General features: G+C 46.1%; 1 protein-coding gene and 1 long non-coding RNA gene across 3 annotated transcripts in view; both read left to right on the forward strand.

Annotated features, from left to right (window-relative positions):
* Window positions 1-728: 728 nt before the first annotated feature.
* LOC119466071 (acetylcholine receptor subunit beta) lies at window positions 729-12292 on the forward strand. Its single transcript, XM_037726560.2, has 8 exons — window positions 729-852; window positions 1550-1698; window positions 2348-2392; window positions 3470-3579; window positions 5662-5758; window positions 6334-6494; window positions 10213-10475; window positions 11937-12292. Exons 1-8 carry the CDS (start codon window positions 786-788, stop codon window positions 12245-12247), a joined length of 1203 nt encoding a protein of 400 aa, XP_037582488.1. The 5' UTR covers window positions 729-785; the 3' UTR covers window positions 12248-12292.
* A 7177-nt stretch (window positions 12293-19469) lies between these two features.
* Window positions 19470-26584, forward strand: part of LOC119466201 (uncharacterized) — a 46874-nt gene continuing 39759 nt past the window's right edge. Inside the window, exons 1-3 of one of the 2 annotated variants that reach the window (XR_005195050.2) lie at window positions 19471-19609; window positions 20885-20945; window positions 26207-26326. This is a non-coding gene — a long non-coding RNA (uncharacterized LOC119466201). Of the gene's footprint in view, window positions 19610-20884; window positions 20946-26206; window positions 26327-26584 lie in introns of those variants that run through there. The other variant, XR_007463790.1, reaches the window with a different exon arrangement.

Here is a 26584-nt window from a genome sequence, read left to right on the forward strand (position 1 = left end):
GTGAGTGAGTGAGTGAGTGAGTGAGTGAGTGAGTGAGTGAGTGAGTGAGTGAGTGAGTGAGTGAGTGAGTGAGTGAGTGAGTGAGTGAGTGAGTGAGTGAGTGAGTGAGTGAGTGAGTGAGTGAGTGAGTGAGCGAGCGAGCGAGTGAGTGAATGCTTCCTTCATAGCATTCTTTATGTGGTGGAGGAAGTCTCTCTCTGGAGACTTCAGGATGCGGTGGCCTTTACACAACCCCTTACCTGTACCTGGTCTTTACCGAATGAATAACATATTCAATTTCCGAAGTGTTGTGCTTCTGCGTCTGCTACGGATGCCCGCCTCTACGCAATTTGGACATGCACAGAGAGAAAGACAGTCCGTGAAGAGGCACCCAGAGTTGTGAGATTAAGAACAGATCAACCTGATTAGCATGCACGATGGCCCATAAACAATCCATTTCACAAGTGGCTTTTGCAGTATTTTCATGAAGCTGGTCTGCATCTTCACATTTCATTTTATCCCCCATTTGGGCGCTTGGAAATCCAGGCCAAAAAATAAAAGTGAGTGAGTGAGTTAGCGAGAGAATGAACAAGCAAACGATGAACGACCGTGCTACTGCGCTAGTGGGCCAGCAAGCGAGTCTAAGCTTCACTGGTGCAGAAGAACAGAGTGAATGTTAAACACGATATGAGACGCAGCTACGCCCCCCTAATGCAGCGAAAGAGAAACAGGAGACTAGAGAGTGGAACGGCGGGCACTCCCCCGCCAAGTTGGCATCGTCGGCTCGGTGTCGGACGACACGCGAAATGCGGACGCTCCAGCTGCGAAAATGCCCTCTCGTTTTCTGTTTCTTCGCCCTCTGTCTCGCCCAAGGTACGTCCGCTTTCTCTTGCGATTACTCAACCTTGCCTCATTTCCGTACCATCGGCGCTTTTGTCTGTCCACCATCGGCGATAAATGAAACAAATGAAAGTATATTGTAGGGTTCAACTATACCCATTTCGGCAGAGCGCTAGAATATAGCAGTCACCGGTAGAATGGTAAGAAACGGGCCACATAATTTTGTTTGTGGCAGTGAACTTGAAACACCTCGCGACCACGCTCACTGACTAGTCGGAACTGCGGAACGATGTGAAACGATGCCATATATCCTAAGCACGGACCACTCTTATGAATGAGCTATATTGATTTCGTTGTGTAATTAACGATTCTTTCCCATCACCTGCAATACAATTCTGCTTTTTAACAAGTATCGTCTACCTCCGCGGGTGGGAGGTCAGACTTTAGGCTGCGTTTTATAATCTTGCAAATAAGAACTGTCTACGGAAATGCTGTAGTTATGCTGGAGAAGCGACACTATCGCTATCGGTCTGCTCGTGTAAAATACCAGCGCCACGTGTTATACTTTCACATATAGCTGCATAACCGCGCGTGCGGCGTAAATTACCGTTTGTATTCGAGTAATGGCCGCACTAGTAACAAAGCTATATGATGTTGGGTGGCTCTCGTTCATCCGCGACCCTTTCCGGTAATAATTTTCTTCACTTAGTTTCATTGCTGCTTCTTTCAGCACTCGACGATCGTGCCGAGCAGATCAAACGCATAAAAGCTAACATCCTGAATGCCGGCAAGTACCGGAGGACTGCGAGGCCACAGACTAGCGTGAACGAAACGACCGTTGTTTCATTCGATTTGAAGCCCGTCAGTGTCCCCGCTCTGGTAAGACGTCTTCTGTGAAAGTCAACATTGAATGGAAGTGAAGTGTAGTTCATTAGAACCGTATGCATCCAGGTAAACTTCAGGAGGCGAGCAAAAGGAATGTGTCCTGACGGGGCACATGGCCTGCAAACAGTCACAGAGCAGAGTGAACATGATCTGATGTGATCTTTGTCTGCGAACGCACGGCGTCGTAGTCAAGGGGGCGTTGGAGTACAAAGAACGATAACATGAGAAATTTGCAAGCATAGATTAGGTATGCTTTCTCATAACCTGAGGCATGGAATATCTAGAGATTGATCACTGTGAGAGGCATTCGTGCCTGCATACCAAATGGTGCTTACGATGCAGAATATGTGCACGATCATGACGAGAGTATTTGTATCTGACATTGGTGCTTAACGCATATTCAGAAATACCTTTCCATGGTGTTAGGCGCTCAAAGAACTCAACTGTTGACGCAACCAGACGAATGAAAAATTATGAGTTTAGTATATTTCATTACTTAAAGTGTTTGTTTGACCTTTACCTGCCACTTTCCATATCCAGCAACGATGGGGGAGAGGGGGGTGGGCGGCGCTCATGACATTCTTAAAACATCGCCTACTGGAAGTCGTGTTTCTGACCTACACCTTCTAATTGTCTCTTTCAGACACCAAGGCGCCGTCACCTGTTCCTGAACGCATTCATTTGCCTGGTAAGGGAAACTCATCTGCCGGGCCACCACAGAGTCGCATTTGTGATAGGTATAGCCAGCTTGTCAAATTAGTACGGTCGCGTTCTTGAAAACTGCGCATTTGGACTGGACCATGGCAAGAAGGGTGACAAGAACTTAAGCTCGTCCTTGTCAGTCGTTCCCTCTTAAACAGCACAGTTTTGAAGGATCTTTGTGATAACTTCTTTCCCTCTTGGTGCGGTCCTCAGTTGTGCCGTCAACCATTATAGTTGGTCAGGATAAACAGAAATACATATCTCTGTATCTTTAAAACATCGCGAGCGTCGTGCAGATGCTGTGGGTTGTGTTTTAATCAGCATAGCAGCATCTTCTTGTTCATTAATTGATGAACGTCTGAAAAAAAAAAATAAACAAGTCTACAAGAGCTACCTGGGCTTATGCAATAACATACGCGCACGGAAAGTGGAGCCAGGAACAGAAAAGGAAGAAATAGAGGAGATAAAAAAAAAGAAATGAACATTACAATATGGTAGAAAAAGAAAAAAAAACAACGAAATATACATGAGATGATCGAATAAATGCCCAAAAAGAAATGCTCCACTCTAAAAGTTATCAACAGCCAACACACTCTGAAATCTATCAATATAGCGAGAATATTTCAACTTATGTAATTGAACTTAAGCTGCAGCCTCTTATCTCCAATGTAATTTACTCTGCGAGTTGTGTTGTATTTCATTGCAGGATCGGTGTTGTTGAAGAGGCTCTTCTATTGGTCCTGGAATTTACTGGTTCCTCCCTCAGCATTTTGGGGCCTCACTTTTTTTAACACTGTCCTGCCACACTTATCTAAACCGACGTTGTTCACAGTCGGAGTCACTCTCCAACCTGAACAAAATAGTGAACGTTTCACATCTATCCCCACACTTTGAGAAGCTTATATATTTTTGTAAACCTTTCTTGCTTTTCATTGCCTCCACGCTTGCTAGCTTGTTTACGCCTTCTGTCTTTGCTTGTGTTCCGCTGCCATACATGACCAGAACGATAAAATAATACTCATGACACCGTTCGCCTTTCCCTCTCTCTTTTTTGTGTGCCAAGTCATGGAAAGACAAGCGCCTCGGCTGGGACCCGGACAAGTACGGTGGCGTGGACAGCGTCTTCGTGAACTCGAGCGAGATATGGACGCCGTCAATTATCCACATGTCACCGTGAGTGCTTTATAAAATTTAAATGCCGAAAGTGCGTCGCTTTACTGTACCAAGCCTTCACTGAAAGCTCTCAAAAAGGCAGATCTCATCTGCTTGTCACCGACTTCAAAATAAAAACAGGGACTTTGTTTATTTTTCTGCTTATTAGGATCCCTTCAGGACCTCAATAAAGTTCTTTATTTATCAATGTATTGGCTAGTTCACCTACTTTAGCCCAGCGGGCATTGCAGTAAGGAGATGTGAACGTTTATACGCAAATAGACGCGCATGCATGATAGAATATTACGATAAAAAGAAAAAACGGCCAATTCACCAGAATAGCTATTCGGAAAGCCTTATGTATAATACAATGAGACCGAAATAGAAAATACCAGTCATGTTAACGCTCAACTGAACAAAAGGACGCAAATAGTACAACTTATACGGGATAACATAGAGCTGGGGAAAAAGCGTTGCTTCAGGCGAGTTTAATGACGTCAGCTAGGTTAAACCGATTCTAAGAACTGATAGTTCGGAGAAAAAGTTATCGTTAATGTAGGCGACAACAACGAATAAACAATAGGGTGAGCGGTCGAATGGAAGACTTAACAAAGAAATATTATTTTCAATTTTTTTTTTAGAAATAAGAAGAGGCTAGTAATGAAACGAAATGGAGTTCTTTTGACTAAGTTGCACGCAATATGTTGTAGTTTAAATCTTAGCTTTTGACTAGCATCATCCGAGTAGACCAAAATTAGTTTCATTGCGGAGACAAGAAAAATGAAAAGAAGCATAACGATTACGTAGAAAATTGTACCACCGTATACTTGAATCCGCTAGCGCAAGACAGGGGTAATTGGAGATCACAAGGAGAGGCCTTCGTCCTGCAGTGGATATAAATATAGGCTGATGATGAGGATGATACTTGAATCCTGCCGCAAACTAAATGGAAGCGTTCCATTGTTAATGCACTCGTCGGTCCACTGCTGAAGAGGACATATATCAGAGTAGAACACGTGAGCAGACGACGGTTTGCAGCACACCACTTGTGGTTCGTGGCGCTGACACCTTCCTACAGCTCTCTATTTTATGCCAGAGAGTGCCCAGCTAAATTTCTTGACGAATAAAATGTACAGGTTCTGCAGAAGAAACAAAACCGACGCGATAGGCATTAGATAAATAAATAGGCTCGGAAATTAAGGCGGATAAGTTCTAGAACAGGACTCTTTGTTGACATTAAAGATCACATTATTCACAATTTCCTTGCATCATGGCAGGAGTGTACACACATAGAAAGGAGGGGAAGTAGGTGTCTAGTTGTAAGAACACGGTGGATATTTCTTTTGTTTTGTGTTGCTCATCCGCCTCCATCGGGTACCGTTATTTCTTTCTTTCTTTTTTTATAAGGCATACTTTCTCTTCAGGGTGCTAAGAGAAAGGAAAGGTCCATCTGTGAATGAAAGCATACAAATAATAAAATTAGAACACCAAGTTATTTCCCTGCGTCACTGCCCCCTCTTTTCATTCAACCACACAATACTAGCGGGCAACTTTCTGTGGCAATTAAGTAACGGCTACAAGGGCGGAGCTTCGCCGCATGTGTTACTACGCCAAGTAGTGCGGCAAAGTTTCACTGCGCTTTCGGTTTCTTGGAACGTATCGTGAATAAACGTAGCTTCCACGTGCGATGGTTTCACATTTGCCCAAACGTGGAAGTGGAAATAATGTAAGTCAAATGTAACACTCAGTGGTGCGTTTTGTCTACTTCTGTTGTTTTGAGTAGGATTTTCATCTCGTCTGTTACACGGTACAATCCAGCGCCAGCCAGAATCTGGAACTATGTCCAGGAGCGCTCTTACTTGGCGCGATTTCCCTCCACAGGTTTCCTTTTTTTATTGCCTCAGAAAGTTCTCCGCGAAGATAGTTAAGATCTGCTATGCTACCTGAGACGAGTGCCTTGTACTCAGACTTGTACTCGAGCTTCCCGAAGCTTTCAAGACCAGCAAAGCCACCGTGCGATTTGAAGCACGCCAACTTGGTCTCTCGGCTGTCTCTACAGGTGTTCCTGCAGTTAGTGACGTCAGCGGAATCTGCTCGTTTCAGGTTAGACTTGCGTGGAACCAGAGATGCCATGGTATCGCTCACCAGTTCGGGAGAGACTAAGTGGTGCCCCCTCTTCTCCATCAGCGGGGTATGCGAGGTGAGCGTCTCCGCCACGGGACTTTAAAGCCAACAACTGCATTCAAAACTTCGCCACAGAGGCGTAACCCAATGATGCATTCGCCAAACGCAAGTCCAATGTCATGTGAAGTGGTTATCTCACGGCAACTGCCTCTTTACATGTCTCGTCCGTGCTGGTGTTGTGCAAAAAGCTGAGGTGCTTAAAGAAACATTATACAGAAAAATAAATAGCGCAGTATTCGTAAATTACCTTCCGTAAGTGCCAAAGAAGTCACTCCCTACTAAACAGCGCCGACACCGTGGGCGCTGGCGTCGGTACAAATTTCCGTTGGAGCGGACACGTCAAAGTGGCGATATATATGAGCCAGTCCAACCATGTGTTATTGGTGGTCTGACACTAGTATTTTTCTATACCACAGTGCTATTGCTAATTACTACTCAGCAGCAAAATCAGCGTAGCGTTTGACAATACTGAGAAAGACGCCAAGAACTTGGGCGTATACAGCTCAGTGGTGGTGACGTCATTTAAATTTCTGAACAATTTACCAGCTTTTCGTCTCGCTTTGTTTTTTGTTCTGTCCACGCTGTGTCCAGACGGACATGAGCGACTTCCCGTTCGACCGGCACAAGTGCGGCATCGCCTTCACCAACGCCATTTCCCAGGAGAAGCAAGTCAACCTTACGCTGGCTGGTCAGCCGACGCTTCCTGAACAGGAACATTCAGAATTCAGAGTTCTCTCCATAGTGGGTAAGAGGTAAGTGCAGGCGCAATAGACCGTTTAGCTTTTCTATACACCATTGCCCGAAGTATGGTGGTCACAATGTCATAAATGATTGATTCGTGAGGTTTTAACGTACCAAAGCGACACTGATGCTACACCACAGACGCCTTAGTGGAAGGTGCAGGATTAATTTCGACCACCTGGGATTCCTTGACGTACATTTAAATCTAACTATACGAGCGTTTTACGTTTTGCCCCTATCGAAATGCGGCCGCAGCGGCCGAGATTTGATCCGGCGACCTCGGGTTTAACAGCGCAGGACCGCAACCGCTGGGTTAGCGCAGCGGGTGAAGGGTGGCTAACGCACCCCTCTCTCATCCTCCTGATAAGAAACGCATCGAAGGTCCTACGCACCATGATTTTTTCTGTCTTTCAAAAGTACTACAGCGTTCACGAAACCTGGCTCGCACCTATACAATCTCTGCAGTACGCTGGCAGATGGTGTAATCTCGATGGCACCGAAAGAGATCGCCCGTGCTTCCTTGATCCGAGGTTAATAGTGCCTCTCATATTCACCGAAGTACGATTTTCCACATGTTAAGGGCAACTGGTACGCCACTCCCATTTGGCACGATACATAATTATTTCTATGCTGAACACTGCCACACCCTTCCCTGCGACACGTGCGCGTCTTCTTTTGTTTTCGCGACGAAGGCGCAAACCATTGAAAGCTTCGTTGTGCGGAAAACACTGTCTTATGATGTCTTATGTCGTATGATGGTCCATAACGAGCCCTGTAAAAGATTAGACGGAGCGATAAGTTAAGAAAATAGCAAGAATAGGATGGGTTGGTTTATTGTATATCAGAGGACTTTGTATTGCAATGTTCATTTAGATAATTCTAACCATGAATTAGCTGGGCTGGCCATGTAATGCGCAGGATAAAAAACCGGTGGACCATTACAGTTATCGAATGGATACCAAGAGAAGGGAAGCGCAGTCGAGGACGGTAAAAAAAAATGTGGTTGATCCCTCTTATATAGGAATCGGTATAGAACACGAAAGTGAAACGTGTCTTCACAGAACTAGTGTAATGTTTATTGCACATTGATATATAATGTCTATTGGTGTTTTGTGGCTAAAGCGCCCTTGGGCGTTGATGCACCCACGCTGACGCCTGGTGGCACGTCTCCTCCATCACGACTACCAACGTCGATGACCATGAGCAACCGTCGTGCATATGGAAGCTGCACTACGCTGCACACGCTAGCACAACGCGAAAGACGAAGCACGTAACTGACACACTAATACAACGTGCAAGACAAAGCACGTAACTGAATCGTCACCGAGTCAAATCAGCGCGTACAGCGCGTCGTAATTGCAGCCTCCGCGATCAACAGAAACATTTTCAGAGCTAATTGCGGAGGCCAGGCTCCGCTGTGCTGAGTGCGGTGAACGCCACCTAGGTGGCGTTGGTAGTGCTTCTTGATGCCAGCGTCCCTTCGAATGCTGGCATCGAGGCGTCGTAGCGCTGAGACCACCGAAGCGTTCACTGTCGGTGCGCGTTAGTGTCATAATGCAGTACTTCTCTTTTCTGCTCGTAGGCGGCGGCACCGCCCCGAGCAAGAGCGCGGGTACACGGAGGAGTGTTAGATATATAAGGCGCGTCTGTGTAGCTCTCTGCAAATGCGTTTGTGGCGCAATGGGTTAAACGCTCGGCGATCTATCGTCGCGGACCGAGAGGTCGTGGGTTCGATTTCCAAATTTTGCATGTTTGTGGAACTTTTTCTTCTGGTTTCTTTCTTTGTATTATGTTCTATGACGTATTTCCGTGACGGAAATACGTCAGTGAAGTCTTGGTGGACCCCGGCATAAAACACTTTCGTGTTAAAAAACTAGGTGGGGAGATGAAGTTAGGAAATTTGCAGGCAGAAGTTGGAATCAGCTAGCGCAAGACAGGGGTAATTGGAGATCGCAGGGAGATCCTGCAGTGGACATAAATATAGGCTGCTGCTGATGATGATGATGATGATGAAGCATTATCATAGTGATTATGATCACGACTGTTCCAGCGGAAAAGTTTCCAGCCGGCCCTTACACAACTGACGCTAACCCTCCTTGTTCTCTTGTTTACGGCTGGTCTGAAAGCTAAAATTAGTTTGCGCTTTACGTTGAGTGGCTGGTCATTAATAAGTAATTAATATCTGTATTTATTTTAAGTCATTGACTTGCAATATATACTCGTATATACTCTTGCTGCTCTAATCTTGTTACAGATTAAGGAGAACATTTGCCTGATGGTTATCGTACTGTTGAGCCGGAAACTAGTGGGAAACTGGTTGTAATGGTTTATACCATGGTCGTAAAGTGCTCACAAGCTGATAACAAATCTTTAGAAAGTAGCAGTTAACTGTTCGAACTTACATTCTAATTTATGTAGTTTTGTATAATCTCAGTGGTAATGAGATGGCCGATGCTGAAGCAAAGCGCGCCCTCAGCAATGGCCTGCGAACTGTAGTGCCGTTCTCTAGACCAGACATCACATGCCTCCTGTCGAAATTAATGAGGAGTGGGACGAAAACATACTGGGCCCAGCCAGACGCTCGTCACGTTCGCCTTAAAAGGCTGGATCCCGATATGCAATTTCCTGTTCTGCGTGGAATTCCACGCCCTCATACATGCCTGATACCCAGACTGCGATTAGGCGTCGCTTTCACGCGCAAATATTTGCACATCATTGGACGGACAGACTCCCCGGAATGTTCAGTGTGTGGTGTTATAGAGACTATAGACCATGTGCTCGTGGTGTGCCCTGAGTATGCACGCGAAAGACTCACAGTGGCAGCCACCTTGAGGCATTTATATAATAGACCACTGTCGGAGGACCTCTTGCTAGGCGCAGGGCCACAGAGTTGTCAGACCACAGAGGCAATGCGTGCTTTTTCACGCTTCTTAGGCGACACGGGCCTGGACTCACGCTTGTGATAATCATCTGTGCAATGTGTCCTTTCACCTAGTTCCTCCCATTATCATCCCCCATTGTGACCCTCTTTCTTCCCCTCCTCCCCTTCTCTTACGTAGAGTAGCAGGCCAGATGCTCCATATTCCGGCCGACCTCTCTACTTTTTCACATCAATAAACTACTTCTTCTTGTATAGTTCACTTCTATAAATATATTATAAATGCGTTAGTGAAGGAATTATTCTGATGCTTATAGTTCTGTTGAAACTGAAACGGACTGGAAACGGGTTGTAGATGTCTATTACCGGTTGTAAACTGTTTATAAGCTCATTAAAAGTTGTTTACAAAATGGTAGTATACTGATTGAACAGACATTGTACTTTGTAATGCTCTGTATATCCACGTCTCTAAAATATAAAAAGAAACGCAGCGAAATAACTCGACTAATTAATTAAAATTAAATTCTGCACTGTTATGTGCACAAATCATGACATGATTATGAGGCACGCCATAGCGGGTGACTCAGGATTAATTTCGACCACCTGGGGTTCCTTAACGGTCACCATGCACGATACACGGGCGTTCTTGAATCTCGCCACCCATTGAAATGTGGCCACCACGGCCGGGATTTTGATCCCCAACCCCTCGGGCTTAGCAGGACAATTCCACAGCCACTAAGCGGCGAGTATAATAACTGAACTAATCTGCACGACAGCTGACCAAATTACAGATCTTGAGATGCCTTAATTGAGGTGCCTTAAAATTTCTCCCGCACGTGCACTGCGGGCAGGTCGTTGCTGAGCTTCAACATGGGCGAGTACGAGTATCCGGAGATATCGTTCCACGTCCTGCTGGAGAGGCGCACGTCACTGCACCTGTTCACCGTCCTGGTGCCCACCGTCGCCGTGGTGCTGCTCTCGCTGCTGGTCTTCTGGCTTCCGCCCGAGTCGGAGCGCAAGCTCACCCTCATTGGAGCCGCCCTGCTGACGTCGCTGCTTCTGCTGTACCGAACGGATGACATCCTCTCGGGATCGAGCCACGTGCCTAGGATAGGTGAACGCCGAAAGAGTTATAGATGAATGAATAGATTACTAGACAGAACATTTTCTTAGGAAAAGAGAACGCACGAGAGAGAGAGGTGTGTGGACACACACAATTTCTACTTCCAAGTGATCTTTATTGGGATGTACACGCTGCAGGCGCTGTCGGCGACTGCCGAAGAGACCCGTGTTATGGTTTCTTGGGTGAAACTAACTGTTCTGTCATTTTATTTTCTTTGTGTGTATGTAAGGTTATGCGTGATGAAAAAAAGACCAATTGGAATTAACTCTTGTGTGTGACCGCGCCTTCCTGTTCCACGTGTTCTGCTGCGTTAAATAATTATTCAGATGGCGCAAGAACATGCGTGCGTGAAGACCAGAATTGGCAGCGTCTCTATGGAACAGCCATCTTTTTTTCCCGGGACTGCGGGGACACTCGGAAAGAACGAAAAGAACCTCAGCCCGTTATTGTCGTATGCTTGCCGCGAGTGTTCGCTCGCCATAACTTTGTCTTCAGCTGTTCCGTCATCGAACCCGCGCCCCAGCGTGGAATTTGCCAACAGGAGGTGCCGGCGGTCGAGATTAAGATGCGCTTGCTTTAAACGGGTGTTCGAAAGTAACATATATATTTGGAACACCTGTGCCTGCTAACCTGTAGAGATGCTGTGCAATGACCGCGTTGCTCATGCTGAACCTTGATGGCGACTGCAGCACCACGTAGTCAGCCGTGAGATATGTCCGTCACTTATGCCATCCAGTGACCGTGTTGCAAGTCATATTCACTTTTTTTTTTTTTTTGAGCAGTAGACAAGAAAACTTGTATCGTTGAGGTTTAGATGTTCTGGTTGTCTTAGAGTTAGATCGACTGAATTGAATGTCCCCCCTGACTTACCAGTTGTAAAATCAAGAAACCTAATATGTCATTTTTACTGAAGTTGCCAAAATGAGAAGGTACGCTATCGACAACACGTGGTAATTGTGAGCCTTGGTCGTGATTTTAATGCCCCTGTACGCACTGTCACTTCAGTCAGGCGTACGCTCAAAACACAGGAAGACTGCGGTGTGGACTGGACAGCAAACAGGGCTAGCCGATAGCTTAGTCGAGATTTAAAGAGAAAAAAAAAAGGTAGGGTTGGGCAGGCCATATAATGCGGATATATAGGGCAGATAAGCAACGGTCTACGAGAGTTGAAAAATGGGTGCCAAACAGAGGGTTAATAATTAGGTAGTGCGATGAAATTAAGAAATTTGCAGGCATAAGATGATGTCAGCCAGCGAAAGACAGGGGTAATTGGAGGTCACTTGGAGAGACCTTCGTCCAACAGTGAGTATAAAATGGACTGACGATAATGATATATGCTGGTGTAGCAATGCTATCTAGTTGGGGTGGCTGAGAGAACAAAAGGCGCCCTCGCAAAGAATGACAGGAGCTTTTTTTTTTTTTTTTTTTTTTTTTCTGACTCCTGCTTCCCAGTCAAAGTTCTTGGAGGTGGGGTGTTGATGAACGCCCTCATCGCGCTCAGCACCATTCTCAGCACGAACATGGCCCGGAGTCCGCCGTCCTGCGCTCTGCCGGTGTTCCTCGTCAAGTTCTCTGAGTTCGTGGTGCACCGGCTGCCCTGTCCCTGTCCCGCAGGCCGATCTGGCGTTGGCGATGACGACGGCGGCGTGCAGAACAAGTCGTACAACAACGCCGTGGCCCGCGAGTGGTACACGGCGGCTCGCGCTCTGGACCGGGTCCTCGTCCTCGTCTTCACGGCTGCTTATGTCGTACTCTGCCTGTGACGCTCCCGTGTACTATCAGTATAACTTGAAACGCTAGCAAGCCGAGATTGACAGTGTGCGTTGGGTTGTTGGCTGACTCGCTTGCATCCGGCCGTAAGAGGTACATAATTTAGATTCCAGCGTCCTTTTGAGCAGTGGGAAGCAGAACGCCTAAATTGCTTTTAGGACACCGCGGCTTACATGTTTAAATGCACATGCCCTGCACAAGTCTGCAATGAGACTAAATGTTAAACGGGAAAGCTTACTACACTTTAAGGGAACACTATAGAGAAAAGTTATTTGTACTGTACTAGTAAATAACTTTACAAGAATGTTGGAATGTTGGAATGGTGGAATGTTGCAATCGTGGTCGCTCCCGATTCATTGTGGGGCCCGCCGCGGTCGAAGGTAGTGGGCCCGAATTGTCATCCCTCTGTCTTGCTCTCTGAACGCCCAGCTGGAGGCAAAATTTTGCTCCGATTGCATCCTGCGTAGCGCTATAACAGCGATATCTGGGCACAATGCATATGCAAGATCGAGTAATGGCTTCTTTTCTCTACAAAACGGTACCGAAGTAACGCACGTTGGTGCTGCGGTTGCAAATGTATTTATAAGCGATATTACATTTACACGTTTTCGGCGCATACATGTGACGTTATATGCAGTTTTAGCAAGCAAACCCTGCCTCCTCCCTCTTTGCCCATGTTGGTGAAAAGGAAAGACGTTCAACGTCAAAAAAGTATCTGAGGTTTTACCTGCCAAAACCATAATATGATTATGAGCCACGCCACAGTGGGGGATGCCGGAATAATTCTGACCACTTGAGCTTATTTAACGTCCACTCAAATCGAAGTAAATGGCCGTATTTAATGCGAAAGAATTATATATATACCATGAGGCAGAAGAGCTGGCGTTGTCGTTTAAGTAAGGGGACTTAAGGGGGAGTAAAGTGAATTAAGATGAAATAAAGTTAACGAAGGTGAATTAAAGTGGGTTAAGGTGGATTAAGGTTCGTACAAGTTAGAGAAAGGTGGATTAAAGTAGATTAAGGTTGGCACACATTTAATAAAGGTTGATTAACGTACTGTTCTGAAGGACACGTGACAATGTATGACGTCGCGTATCATGGACGTAACCAATTAGGAGAAGTTATGCTGCTTTCGCATTCAAATCACGTGAGGATACTTAAGTTACTGTACATTTTTACATTTCGGCCCCATGGAAATGCGGCTGCCGCGGCAGGCATCGAAACTTCGACCTGGAGCTCAGCAGTGTAACGCCATATAGCGAGTGGGCTATACCGCAGCAGGTGTATACGTGCATGTAATTGTATTCAAGACAGCTGCAAGTTGTCGGGTTCTTAGCTAAGTCGACCAGGCGCTCCCACAAATAATAGCTTATGCAATGTAAACGCAGAGAGAACGCAAACGCGGCTTTGACCTCAATATATTCGCGCACCGCATCTTGTCATACGCTTAGAAATAAATATGCTCTCTGTTCTGTCTGTTCTCTTGGTAAGGTTGTCTTTCTCAGCACGCGCATATTCACGAGCCGGCTGGATTGCTGGCGCTGTCCAGGTAAAGAACTACAGCTATTGTGGAAACCTATTGTATGCAGACCACTGCGCCGACAGCAAAGTCTGTTTCATAGAACTCCTATCGCGTTGGAAAAACACAGTAACGCTGGAACAGCTGGAAAAACACAGTAACGTCAAAATCCTCAGTAATGGCAGGCGTCGGCAAGCCGACTGACGACGTGTTTTCGAGACGACGTTATCACAGTGGCGCACATTACCGCTGTCATCTTGTTGCCAATTGCACCGCTAAGCCTATAGTAGCAGACGACGTGCTTCAATAATAATCGCCGACTGTTACAAAATACAAACTTGAAAGAACGCTTAACCTCGTCTTTGTCGTAGTTTCAAAGAACAAAAAATTATAGGCAGAGATTCGTGGCTCCACTTGCGAAGCCGGGCTAAAGGCAGGCTGTTCTTCAATGAACCATTGATCGGACGCTGGTTTTAAGCTCAACTTGCCTTGTATCGCTACTTCTCGTTCGTGATAGAGATTTCACAGCTGTCGCCACTTTTCGATAAGATACTTTTTAGACATCTCCTTCTTGTAGCAGCTATTATTTTGCATGAAAAACAAGCTATACTGCCGCTTAGAGGGGAAATATTCACCGACGATCACGATACTCCCAATGCGAAATTTGAGCGCAGCTCTATACGTACAATATGTCTCGGCGTGAACAATCTGTGTCGTGTGGCACGTTGCAAACGGAGCAAAGTGTAGCGCAACTGCCTCGCTAGTCGGGAGATCGCGTGAGGCAGCGTGTGGATAACGCGTGGACCCGGTGCACAGCAGCGGCCGCAGACAGACCTCCCAGACGACGCGCGCTACTGTGGCCCCATCTCGCAACCATCGTCGGCGCAGTGCGCGTTTTCAGCGGCACTGCGCATTTCTTCTCACACTTTCACCATGTCCTCCTCCTCCGCTTTCCTCCTCGCGCACTCTTCGCTCTCGCTGCTTTTATTGCGATAGCAATTATATGGACACTTCAAGCGCTTTTCTGCCGTCATCGTGGCCGTGAGGTTCCGTATACAGTCCAACGGCGATAAAATCGTCGAGTGAAAGCGTACGAGGGTGAGCCGGCAATCCCGGCTCAGTGTAACGCACTCAATGTAAGGCAGGCCGGAAGCGCGCGGTCTTTGGCGCACGAGGCACGGTGGCGAGGCGACCGAGAGGGATAGGAAAGGGGTAGGGGGGGTGCATTCCGCTCTGTCGGCTGCTGCTCACCACGCGGCCGCCGTATCTTGAAAGCGATATCCGCGACCTGGGCGAAGTGCCCGCCCGCAGGGCCTTCATCTTGAAAGCGATCTGCGATGGAGACAAAGTGCATGCGCCGAGTGCCGGTAGCGTCGTATGCGCTGTGCTTTCGACGTTTAGTTCGCGTCGACGCGAGACGAGAGACAGCGCGAAGGTCAACTTGCCCGCTGCTGCTGGCGCGCTTTCTCACTCCGGCGTTTTCATAGCGAGTTTCTGCGGTCATCGAGCGAGATGTGTTGATGTTTACCTGCGCGCGCATGACACCGTGCTTGTCGCCGCGCGCCGTGAGCAAATGTTAGTAAGCTAATGTTTAAAACGTTACGCGACCCGTTAAACTACTATCCTTGCTTCGTATAGCTCTCTCCTAATTTGCTATCGCAATCGATGCTTCTCCTGTCGGGCGAAAGTGCGACTTTTTTCATCCCCCGCTGCGCTCCGCGTTCACTCTTTCATCCACTGCGCTCGTTCGCTCTGTTACACCGGGAACGCCGACGCTCGACGCAGGAACGGGGGTGAAGAGGTGAGCTCTAAAAGTAAGGCAGGCTGTATCCGGGATGCAACCGCATTGTGGTACGTATGAAGCATCTTGTGCGGGCTACAGACTGTGTATATGGGCACTATACGTATACAGGGTAGAGAATTGACGTAACCAAATTCCCAAGTTACATTTAAGCACGCATTATAATGCTTACATGATTAACTTATGTTACAGCTAGTGGGTGTCTTACGATCTAATTTTGCAGTCGTGCTCGATTCCTATTCGTCATAGGCCCGCTTGTTTGCAGAGGGTGTTAGGACACCTATAGATAGCGTAGACACGCCTAATTTTCTTTTAATGCAGAAGGTAATAAGACTTGGCAAGCAGACATAATCCCTGCTAGTTGCAGTGTTTCCACTCGTCCATGCGTCCGTGGCGTAATGGTTTCAATATCGGGCTTCAGTCCTAGACGTCCTGTGTTCGAATCCTGCCATCGCACAAATTTAATAATGTTTATTGAACCATCTCTAACGCTAACGCAGTACTTTCATAAAAATTGTAACTGTGCAAGGTCACGGAGCCATTTAAAACCATAAGGACAAAGTTTAGGCCAATCCACGTACTACTCATCATTTCCATGCTGGCTGAACTGGCGTGCTTGCAGCTGCCGTAAAAACTAGCCCCGCAGTTCCCTCTAGTAATTGCATGAAACACTATGATTTCTTCTACACAATGATACCAAAGTGACGCACGTCGGTAGTACGGTTGCAAACATGTAAGTGATAATGGTGCAACATGTTTTCATTAAATAAAGTTTTAGCCAGCGGCTCCCTCTGACCGATTTTAAAGACGTTTCACGTCAAAATAGGTTACAGCCGGTATTTGAGTCACGGTCGGGCTGTCTTTCTTCTAAATTTTCTGCTGTTTTCGTGGCTCACATCCGTGTTATTCCAATTAAAATAATCTGTGAGTAGGCGCTCTTTCTGTCCGTCTCTCTCATTTTTTATTAGCAACGTTTATGCAACAAATTTTGACACCAATGCGCCAACAAGCCCAACATGGTACTTTGTTTCCGTTTAATAATTTTCTGACGTGTTCGTTAGCGTGTGGCCTACACGCATCCATCATGCCTGTTGGCAATTGGTGTCACTCTGCTGGGGAATCTGGTATTTATTCAATACGGGAAATGTCCGACGACTGCCAGATAAGTACCATTTCTAGAAAAAAAATGAGTGGTGATTTAGCTGTAAATGAGAGAGAAATGCGTGAGCATTACGTAGCCCCTCCTTGAGGTCCCGGATCCTTGATTTTAACTGCGTCCATCACATTACGAGGTGCTGTTCAAGAGCTCATTCGACACAGTGTGAAGTGTGTCGAAGGAGACACTTCACCCCTCGAAGAGGCAGGACGGGTGGCGAGTGAGTAAATTACCTCTACCACGTGACTGGCTTCCCACGCTTCACACAGATGCACTTTTTTTTTTCACTTTGATACTTCTAACGCATTAATACCAGATATATACCGCTCCCATTAGGGCGTACTTTAATTCACACCGACGCATACACCACTGTGAATGCACATCGCGTCAGTCGCGCGAATGCTGCCTTCTGAGAACGTTCTGTCCGAATCGGAGGCTTCGGCTTCTCTGGAGGTGAAGCGGCAGCGTGAAGCGGAGGGGGTAAGAAAGCGAGAACCATGGCAAGAAGATTTAAAAAAACAAAAAAACAGAGCACACAGTAAAGAAGCGCAGTAGGAACGCGGCACCGTGCTTACAAAGACAGACACAGCAGGGTAGATCAGAGGAAAAAAAAAACAGAATTATGTCATGATATTTCGCGCTCTGTAGCCTTAAGACCTTTGCCGCTGAACTTAATAACTGCGAAAGCAGCGGGCTTTCAAGGCAGACACCACCACTTTCTCAATGACAACTTATTCGCAATGCCGAAATACACTCACAGGTGCCAGAACACTCAGAATATGCGTGGAGTGCATAACCTCACAGAAATTACCAAGCACTCGTGGTGGTGGTGGGCGAAGTTAATGGGGCGCAAATTTGGTAGCTAGCCCTGCCGAAGTTTCGCCGACGTTCGTTATATAGCACTCTAATGTTTTGCCACAGCTTCAGTGTCACGGTTCTGTAATGATAAAACCATGGAATATAACATGTTCCCTTCTGTTATAGCAGATATGCGTGCTTTAAGATATACTATAAGCCGACAAGTTGTATGCAGGCACCAAGTCGTGATTTAGTGTTCGGTTACGCTAAAGAGCGATGAGCTCGTCAGCATTAATTTGCGGCTAAAATGTCCTATACTATATAAGCCGGTTTGCTGTGGCTTGGATTGCCTGCAGCGTGAGCAATGAAACAGCAGTGCACAATGTGTTCGTTTTCTTTGTCCTGATGGCGAGTTATTAGCTGAGATTGAGGAGGTCGCCTGATGACGATTTCGCAATGACGACGACCGTCAACTTCGTCATCGTCGGGACGGGAAATACAGATAGGACCGTTTTTGAAGCTTTTAGCTGCTGTCGCTATAAAAATACATTAAAAATAAAAAAAGGTTGGTGAAGACATCGCAAACAAACGAATTGGAGTAGATTTGGATTTGGATAGGACACGTCAGGATTTGGATAGGATATCAAAGGGGTCAAGTAGTTCAAGGATTACCATAAGCACAGGACAATGTTCGTTCTTGTGGATGTCGGAGGATAGTCATCGAATAATAGGGCCAGTAAATTTTTTCATCAGACTTTTGTGGAGCTGATCGTCAGTGAGACTTGTCGCGCCTTTTATGTAACACGCACTGGACGACAGACGAACCACCATGGCAATTAGTCCCCCAACTATTGTGCACTTCTAACAATTAGTTGCATATTCTAAATTAAAGAAACATACACAATAGCTAATATATCATTTCCGCTGATTACGTATTAAGTTAACGATGAAGTGTTTGGTGTTCTTCACTATTAATGATTGCGCGGCTCGATTAAGATAGATGTCACAAAGCAAAATTTCGAAATCTATTTTGGAGCCTCAAGTTCGCTCTCAGCAAGTCGAACGAGTAAAGAAGACGTGACAGGTGTCACGTAAGCATCATACAAAGTTGGTAACAAGTCGTTTCTGATGTGTTTTTAAAAATTCCTTTTCAGTGTGGTTGCTTCTATGCTGAGGTGGCGGGTCTTTGCTTCAACAAGAAATAAACCGAGCACTAACGGTCATTTACCGGTCGGTGGACCACTGTCTACACCCGTTCGTGTCACTATAGTTAATGTAAATGTATTCCCAGTTTCGAAGATAGTGAAGGTATATTCGGGCAACAGAATCCCAACTTGCGTCTTATGGTCGAGGCATGCATATTCTGATAGCAATGACACGTGCATGAACCATACTCCCATTGTCTTTGAAAAAGAATCGCCATGCCTGAACCGACATCTCTCGAAGCGTGATTACATTTCTCCACGCTTGAGGGGCTGGCGCTGCCTTCCACAGAATATGCGCGATTGCATTTTTTTTTCTTTTTCGTCGTTGTGTGTTTTCCTTCTTTCCCTTTAGGCGCAACCTTTTGAAGTGAGCACAAATTTATGCCAACTTGCTCAGCTTTCTGTTGTTTCATTCTTCGACATATCTGTGAAAAAAGTGCAAGGACTTCAATTGTTGCGCTTATAATGCGGCTGCCGTGCACTACTAGAAGCTAGAGCATTATCATGACATTGTTAGCACTGTTTTATTCTATGAAAATCTGATTCTGAAGTGTCGCTGAACATACAATACCATACAATACGTCAAGTGCGCAAAAGGTATTTTTTTTTTATTTTATGCGGATAGAAGACATATTTAGCGTCCGGAAAGTCCAACAGCCAATTGTTCTCTCCTTCTTTGAAATTCACGTCATTGAAAAAAAGAAAGAGATGCCTGGGATGCTGCCTGATACTTACGTAAGTATCTGTGTATAAAGGAATCGAAATTTTACCACAAGCTAGTGGTTTTCGTAGGAAAACATTGACAGGATCCAGCTTTACGATGTCCGCAGTAAATTCTGTATTCATCCTAATCTTCGCAATCACGATCACGATGATGTAAGTACGATTGTCATTTCTTTCTTTGGGAAGTAAATTGGTTTATAATTTATCTTCACCCCATTACACACTTTCGGTGACACTTCTCGTCGCGTTTTCACTTAGGAATTTTTTAGAACCAAAATCACCTATTTTTCTCTATCGAATCTATGCTCGTGATGCTGCTTCTTAGTGTTTTGCTTATTATCATTATTATCATCAGCTTAATTATGTACAGTCTAGCATAAAGACCTCTTCTCGAAACCTCTCCTGCTCGACAATCCCGTACTGCGCTACCAGTGACAGAACTTTCTCATCTGGCATGCGAGAGGGAAGACATTCTGCAGGAGAGGAATGTACAGGAGCATGGCACGATAAGCGGGCGCTTTTCGTGGTTTTGTACTGGGTTCCGCACGTAACTTGTGACAAAATTTTAAAATTTGAAAGTGCTACGTAGCTGGACAGAACCAAGGTAACGTTTGCCGTCGCTTGGAGGAAGTCAGACTATTTTTATTTCCCCTAATTACGTAATTAGTTGTTATTAACTTGGGAAATTATTTTGACAGTATCGAGGGAACCAATTTAAATGCTAATGGCTTGCTGTAGATGTTTCTTTCGTTTAGGATGGTAATTTTCTGCGAGAATTGTGAAAAAAATGAAAATCATAAATAAAACTGAGGAACTAAGTTTACTTTCCTATGATACAGCAATAAAAATGGCATCATTCTTCTTTAAACTGCACCTATTAATACGTATAAAGCAGGCAAAGCTTATATGTGCAAGTAAAATTTATGTGCGCTTCTGGTCTTAACTGAGAAGTCTGATTTGCTGTTCAGACAATGAGGCCCACGCAGACAGCTGCGTGACCATCATCTGCCTTTCCACCCATTCCCACGCCTGAATTCCCCGAGCCCCCCAACATAGGCCAAGGCTTCGGCCTTTCTAATGAAGATGACATTCATTCACGTGTTTTACACTGCTCTGAAATGCCCGACTAATGTGTGACGCTTGTGCACAACTCGCTTGAACTATTCAACGTTTTCACGTGAGTTGCAAAACATTCTATTATATTTGACCACTTTAGACGATATAAGAGATATACTTTACAGAATCATGATATCTGCTTCTGGTTTGTAAGTTGTAAACATTGTGTTTCAGTTGTTCCTTTAATTCGCATTTCTTTGGGGGCAAACTTATTTTCATCTATCACGCCGCTAATTCAGCGTATACGTCTTCACAACAAGGCTGACGGCGTGGTTGAAGTTGACCATATATATGTGTTTCGTTTTCCCGCAGAAATATCTCAAGCATGCACAGCTGGAACGGCAATATTCGGACGTGTGAGAGTGTCGGACAAGTAAGCAATGCCATATTTGTAATTGAAGTAGCTTTACGTAGAGCACTGCACGGGCTCGGGTTTACCCGAAAGCCCGGCCCTGCCCGGCCCGTGGGCCGGGCCGGGCTGGGTAGGGCAGTTTTTTCACGGGCTCGGGCCGGGCTCGGGCACGGCATGTGCTTTTTGACACGGGCCCGGGCCGGGCTCGGATATTTTGACGCGGGCCCGGGCCGGGCTCGGACTTTCTGGTGGTGTACATGTAACGTACAATGAGTTACCCTCGCGCGTCTCGACTCTGAAAAACATGTTGCCCCGGCGCAGCTGTAAGCTAGCAGTGCTACTCCTGTGTACTTTCCTTTTCTTCTTCAGTCGTATTTAGCGCTGTTTGAACAGAATGCGAAAGTCTAGAAAGACCGAAGTCGCCTCAACCCAAAGGATGCCATTGTATTCCTTACCTAAATCAATGTAATGAATGCTCTCAGCGCGGTGCAAGCGCGTTCGCGACTTGCTGAATCTCCAAAGGCGAATTGGTAAAGCGATCGCTCGTAAGATAAGATAATTCGTTACGCGGCTGAAATATGGCACTGCGTCCATCCATGATTGCACGCATGTTCTCAATCGGCCGCCTAGCAGCAGCGCATTACGCTGCACCATGGAGGAAGCGAGAAGCTTTCTTACTCCATTTACTCCATCCGTGCGCTGCGCTCACGACCGGTCGTGGCTGCGCTTCGGCTTTAGTGCACTAGAATACGGTTGAGTGGAACGAGCGGCTGGGGCGGCGCGTGCTTTGCAGTGAGGCGCCCGACGTGGAAAAATACTGTGGCGGCGCTGCGATAGAAGTGGATTGGGCCGCATCAAGGTCGCGCCGTTGGAAACTGCTGGCGATACTGCTCGGCAGGGTCATTCGTACTACTTCGCGCGCTGGTATTTGCGTTCAGACCGCTCAAATGGTGTTCATAATTGCATATGTCATGTATTTATGCCTTAAAAATAAATTTCTTACATTCTATTCATTTTTTTTAATGGGGCTCGGTAATCTTTTTCGGTCTCGGGCTGGGTTCGGGCCGGTTTCACGCCGGGCTCGGGCCGAGTTCGGGCCGGTTTCAAGCCGGGCTCGGGCCGGGTTCAGGCCGGGCCGGGCGGGTAACGTAGATTATTTCCGGGCCCGGGCTGGGCCCGCGTCTCGCCATAAAACTTTTCGTCAGGCTCGGGCGGGCAGCCCAACGTAAAAACGGGCCCGGGCGAGGCCCGGGCTGTAAAAATAGGCCCGTGCAGTGCTCTAGCTTCAAGGCGTTGGCGAATCCTACATGTACCGTCGTCGACGACGCTCTGCATACGCTATCCATATTTCTATTACTGCGTCAAGTGCGCTCCAATTCAGTTTGCTTCTTACATCTTTATACGCCTCTTGTTTTCAGAAGCCCCCGCCATCAGACGATATCTGATAAACGGGATGAAACCCTGAGATCTACTAGGTAGATTTTATGGGAGCCTCTGCAGCCTAGATATGCACGTAGAGTGAACGCGAGTGGTCTATGTGGCTCAGAAGCAGTTACTACATTTTTATTCAAGTACCCTAAAGGCCCATAGGGCATTACATAGGGGTGTTACAATAAATCAGTAATAGTGACAGTAGACGCATTCAAACAGGTAATGCATGTTAAAATAAAAACAAGAACACAAGCAAAAGAAAAAAATCTGAGAAACTGTAAAAGCAGTTACAACAACACATCCGTCACACCTATAGCCATTAAGAGGGGTGTAACACAAAATCAAGGTTACTTAGAATGAGGAATTCAAAAGAAAAATCTTGTTAAAATAGGTATACATAACAGCAGATACAACATGTAACAATAAAAAATATGTACATGTAAATTAATTATAATAATAAAAAATAACCAGTACAAGGAACTTGGTGCTCACCTAAAACAAAGCCAAGTGCGCAAGGAACATCAAAATATGTTGATGAAAAATGTCACAGTTTCGCCCTAAGGGCGAAGCAATGAATGCGATAGCAACACAGCAATGTCATACGAAGTAACGTGAGCGGCTTTGGTAGCAATATGAATTGTAGTAAACATGAGCTGATTAAGTAAGCAGGTGTGCTGCGGCGTAAGTAGACCGACATGAAGAGAGACTCGATGACCACGAGGAGGCGCGTGTGAAACGGTGGTGTTGATGAGAAGCGCTTCCCGTGGGCAGCGCGTGCGAAGGGACACACCTGTAGCGCTGCACTGCCGACCCGGGCAGCATTGCATGTGTAGCGTGCGTTGGAAAATGTGGCCCGACTATTACTAACTGATTGGACAAGCGTGGTGTGAGCGCGCACAAACAAACATGAATAGATCACACTGAACGACTACAGACAACGACTGTCAAAACGCTGGCAGCAAGCATACGCCGCAGCGGCGGAAGGTACGTGCGGTCTATCGCTTCAACAGAAACTGAGCGGCGAATGCACGGCGCATTAAGGTCAGAGCCGTGTGGAGATAAGAGACGGTGCGGACAAGCGACGAGCGCGGTTGTTGGCGGAGTAGAAGTGCGCCCCCCCCCCCCCCCCCCCGCTCTTTCCGGCGCTGGCTTCCTGCTTCCTTGCTTGCGCGTGGGAGATAGAGTGCGTTCGCTCTCCGTGATAGCGCGCGTCCCCGCACGCTTCCGCTCGGGCATACGGCGCGCGGCGAAGAGATTTTATCTATAGGGAACCTCACGGCGACGGCGACGACGACGGCGACGCCGACGGCAGAAATTCGGTTGAAGTGTCCATATAATTGCTATCGCAATAAAAAAAAATGAAGTGACACAAAAAAAGCACTAGACCACAATGGCGCTTTGAACGATTGAGCAAGAAAATCCTATGTTCGTACTTTAAAATATTCTTTTAGTTTTGCTAGGAAATCATTACTTAGAGCGGATACGATTTCATTTGGTAACTTATTCCAGTGATATATTTCGAGAAAGAGGCGAATGACTCGAGAAGTTAGTGCGCGCCAGAACGGGCTGCACTTTAAAGGGATGATCAAGGCGCGGGAAGGTACGATGGGCGGGCCTGATGTGGCATGCGCTGAAGGACGACCTGCAGTGATAAAGCACGTGAAGATGGGAGCTATGAGTTTACGATTTTCTAGAAAAGGAAGATTTAGAGAATTTTTAATGTTGGTGATGCTGGACGTTCGTGAGTAATTTTTTGTAATGAAGCGGGCTGCTTTGTTTTGGACTGACTCGAGCTTGTTTATGAGGTATTTTTGATGGGTTTACTGGACGCGCATACAGTAGCTGCCTGTGAAAACGTCATTTAGCACGTTTTCTGCCTCTGTGCCTGTGTGGCACGCATCTTGATGATATTGAACACATGCTTTCTTTTCCGTCCCCTTTTACCTTACTCTTGTTCCCTTCCCCCTCCCCCTCTCTCATACAGGGTATAAAACCTGGCATGCCCTCTGGTTAACTTTCAACTTTCCAGAAGCTAGATCAGGCAACACTTATGTTAGATCCAGTTACAGGATCCGCATGTTATATCAATGAAAAATACACATTGCCTGTAGAATGACTGCAAGTTGGTCAAGTCGCAACGAATTCATTTCATATATAGGCCGCGCAAAAGAGCGTGAACGCAAGCCTTATCACCGTTATTGCGATAGCAATTATATGGACACTGCAAGCGCATTTTTGCCGTTGTCGTCGCCGTGAGGTTCCGTATAAAGTCCAACGGCGATAAAACCGCCACCGTACGCTGTGTGTACGCTCTTGCGGCTGCATGCTGCGCGCGGAGCTGCCGCGCGGGCACCTATCTCGACAGTGATCTGCGATGTGGCCGAAGTGTCCGCCCGCGGGGGCCTCTTCTTCAAAGCGATCTGCGATGGGTACAAAGTGCATGCGCCGAGTGCTGGCAGGTTCGTATGCGCTGTGCTTTCGACGTTTAGTTCGCGTTGAAGCGAGAGCCAGCGCGAAGGTCAATTTGCTCGCTGCAGCTGGCGCGCTTTCTCACTCCAGCATTTTGACCAGTTTCCGTGATCATCGAGCGAGATGTGTTCATGTTTACCTGTGCGCGCGTGACACCGTGCTTGTTTATTTAGTTAGTAAGCGAGTATTTACAACTTTATGTGGCCAATAAAACTACTATCCTTACCTCGTATAGCTGTCTATACTATTTTGCTATCGCAATCGACCCTTCGCCTTTCGCGTGAAACTGAGACTTTTCTTGCTTCTGTCGTCGGTACTTGTGTACCATTGATAATTAGGGTCCTTCGTTTTCTCCGGTGGAAAGAGCTAATTTCTCATTTTTCCACCTCGAACCGTTTTTATGAAAATAGCGTTAAACGTAATTTCTCCTCCCCAGTTCCCCAGTGTGCTTTTTCGTAAAGGAAAAAAACAAAAACAAATGCAGTTACTACGAAAACAATGAACTATGCCTGACTTGTGTGAGCAAGTCATAAAGACTTATCTGATTGTTATTATTCTTCGTACATGTATATGATATATGCCTCCTTTTTCGCTTAACACTCAAGCGAAATTACTTTAGTTTATCGGTTTGAAGCATACTATCCTGACTACAGTAAGCTGTATAACACAATGCACAGGCGGACAGACAGCCTTGCATAATGTTATCGGAAAAAAAGAAGTAATTGCTCAATTGAGCGGTGAGAACAGTCCAAGCTGGCGTCTCGGATATAGTAGTGTGGTGACAGCATCGTTGCAGAAGCGTGCGCTTGCACCTTTGAAATGTGGTGTGGTTCATACTTATCTTTGCTTACAGAGACAATATTAACAGAATAATAGGGCCCTGACAGGTTGCTCATAACAATGTGACTGATTAAGTCAATTATTAGGGTCAAAAACATTTAGAAAAGCTAGTGCACATTTCTGTATAAATGGACTAAAACATTTTACAAGTACAGAAAAGTTAGAACAATGGTTACGAACAGAGAAATTAATTGTGGGAGTTTCGACATCATGGCAACTCTCTTTGCACTTAGAGCCAGAGATGGCAAATATACGTATATATGGAAACTGAAACTAGTGATTTTGTCAAAGTGCACGGCATTTGGAAATTTATATTGTGTAGGTGAGAACGCATTATTAAAGAGAATGCCTCATGTATTGACAAGAATAAAGTTACTCAAGTTCTGACAAAGAGATCTGTAAGGGTGACTCTTAATTATTGCAGTCTGAAATGACAGTCCCAAACACTTTGTGAACTCGAAATAATGATATGAAAACGATCATCTAGCATATTTATGAAAAAACTTCAACATCATGCACTTATTTTTCCCCCACCTTTCTAGCGTTGCAGTAGCGGTGACAACAGTTCCTGCCTCGGAGTCTGCACTTGTGAAGAACTCGGCGATGGCAACGGCAATTATTCCTACCAATGCACGGAGCCACCTACGCCGGTATCAAGTTTCTTTCCGAGGAAATAAAGAGACAATAAGCATTTATACCTGTCTTCATAAAATTTAGGGCGAATCGCTTACTGACCTAAGTCGCGGCAAAGAGGTTGAGCAACTGGCTCATACATGAAAAATTCTGCATCCTTCCTAGATGACTGGAACCTTCCTAGAGGGACCCCTCAACACCGCAACGCTATATGACAGCTTGCTCATCTACCTTATAAGAAGCGAAACAATTAACCTAATCCAGGCACCTTGTTGCTTACCTGTGAA

The sequence above is a fragment of the Dermacentor silvarum genome, chromosome 10 (genome assembly GCF_013339745.2).
Source record: "Dermacentor silvarum isolate Dsil-2018 chromosome 10, BIME_Dsil_1.4, whole genome shotgun sequence".
NCBI lineage: Eukaryota > Metazoa > Arthropoda > Arachnida > Ixodida > Ixodidae > Dermacentor > Dermacentor silvarum.

What these genes read in the sequence shown, in the direction of transcription:
- LOC119466071 (XM_037726560.2), top strand. Translation starts at nt 786, where the DNA reads ATGCGGACGCTCCAGCTGCGAAAATGCCCTCTCGTTTTCTGTTTCTTC. An exon ending in TGAACGCATTCATTTGCCTG is followed by an intron (nt 2,393 to 3,469) that starts GTAAGGGAAACT and finishes TTGTGTGCCAAG; the next exon opens with TCATGGAAAGACAAGCGCCT. An exon ending in CCATCAGCGGGGTATGCGAG is followed by an intron (nt 5,759 to 6,333) that starts GTGAGCGTCTCC and finishes CGCTGTGTCCAG; the next exon opens with ACGGACATGAGCGACTTCCC.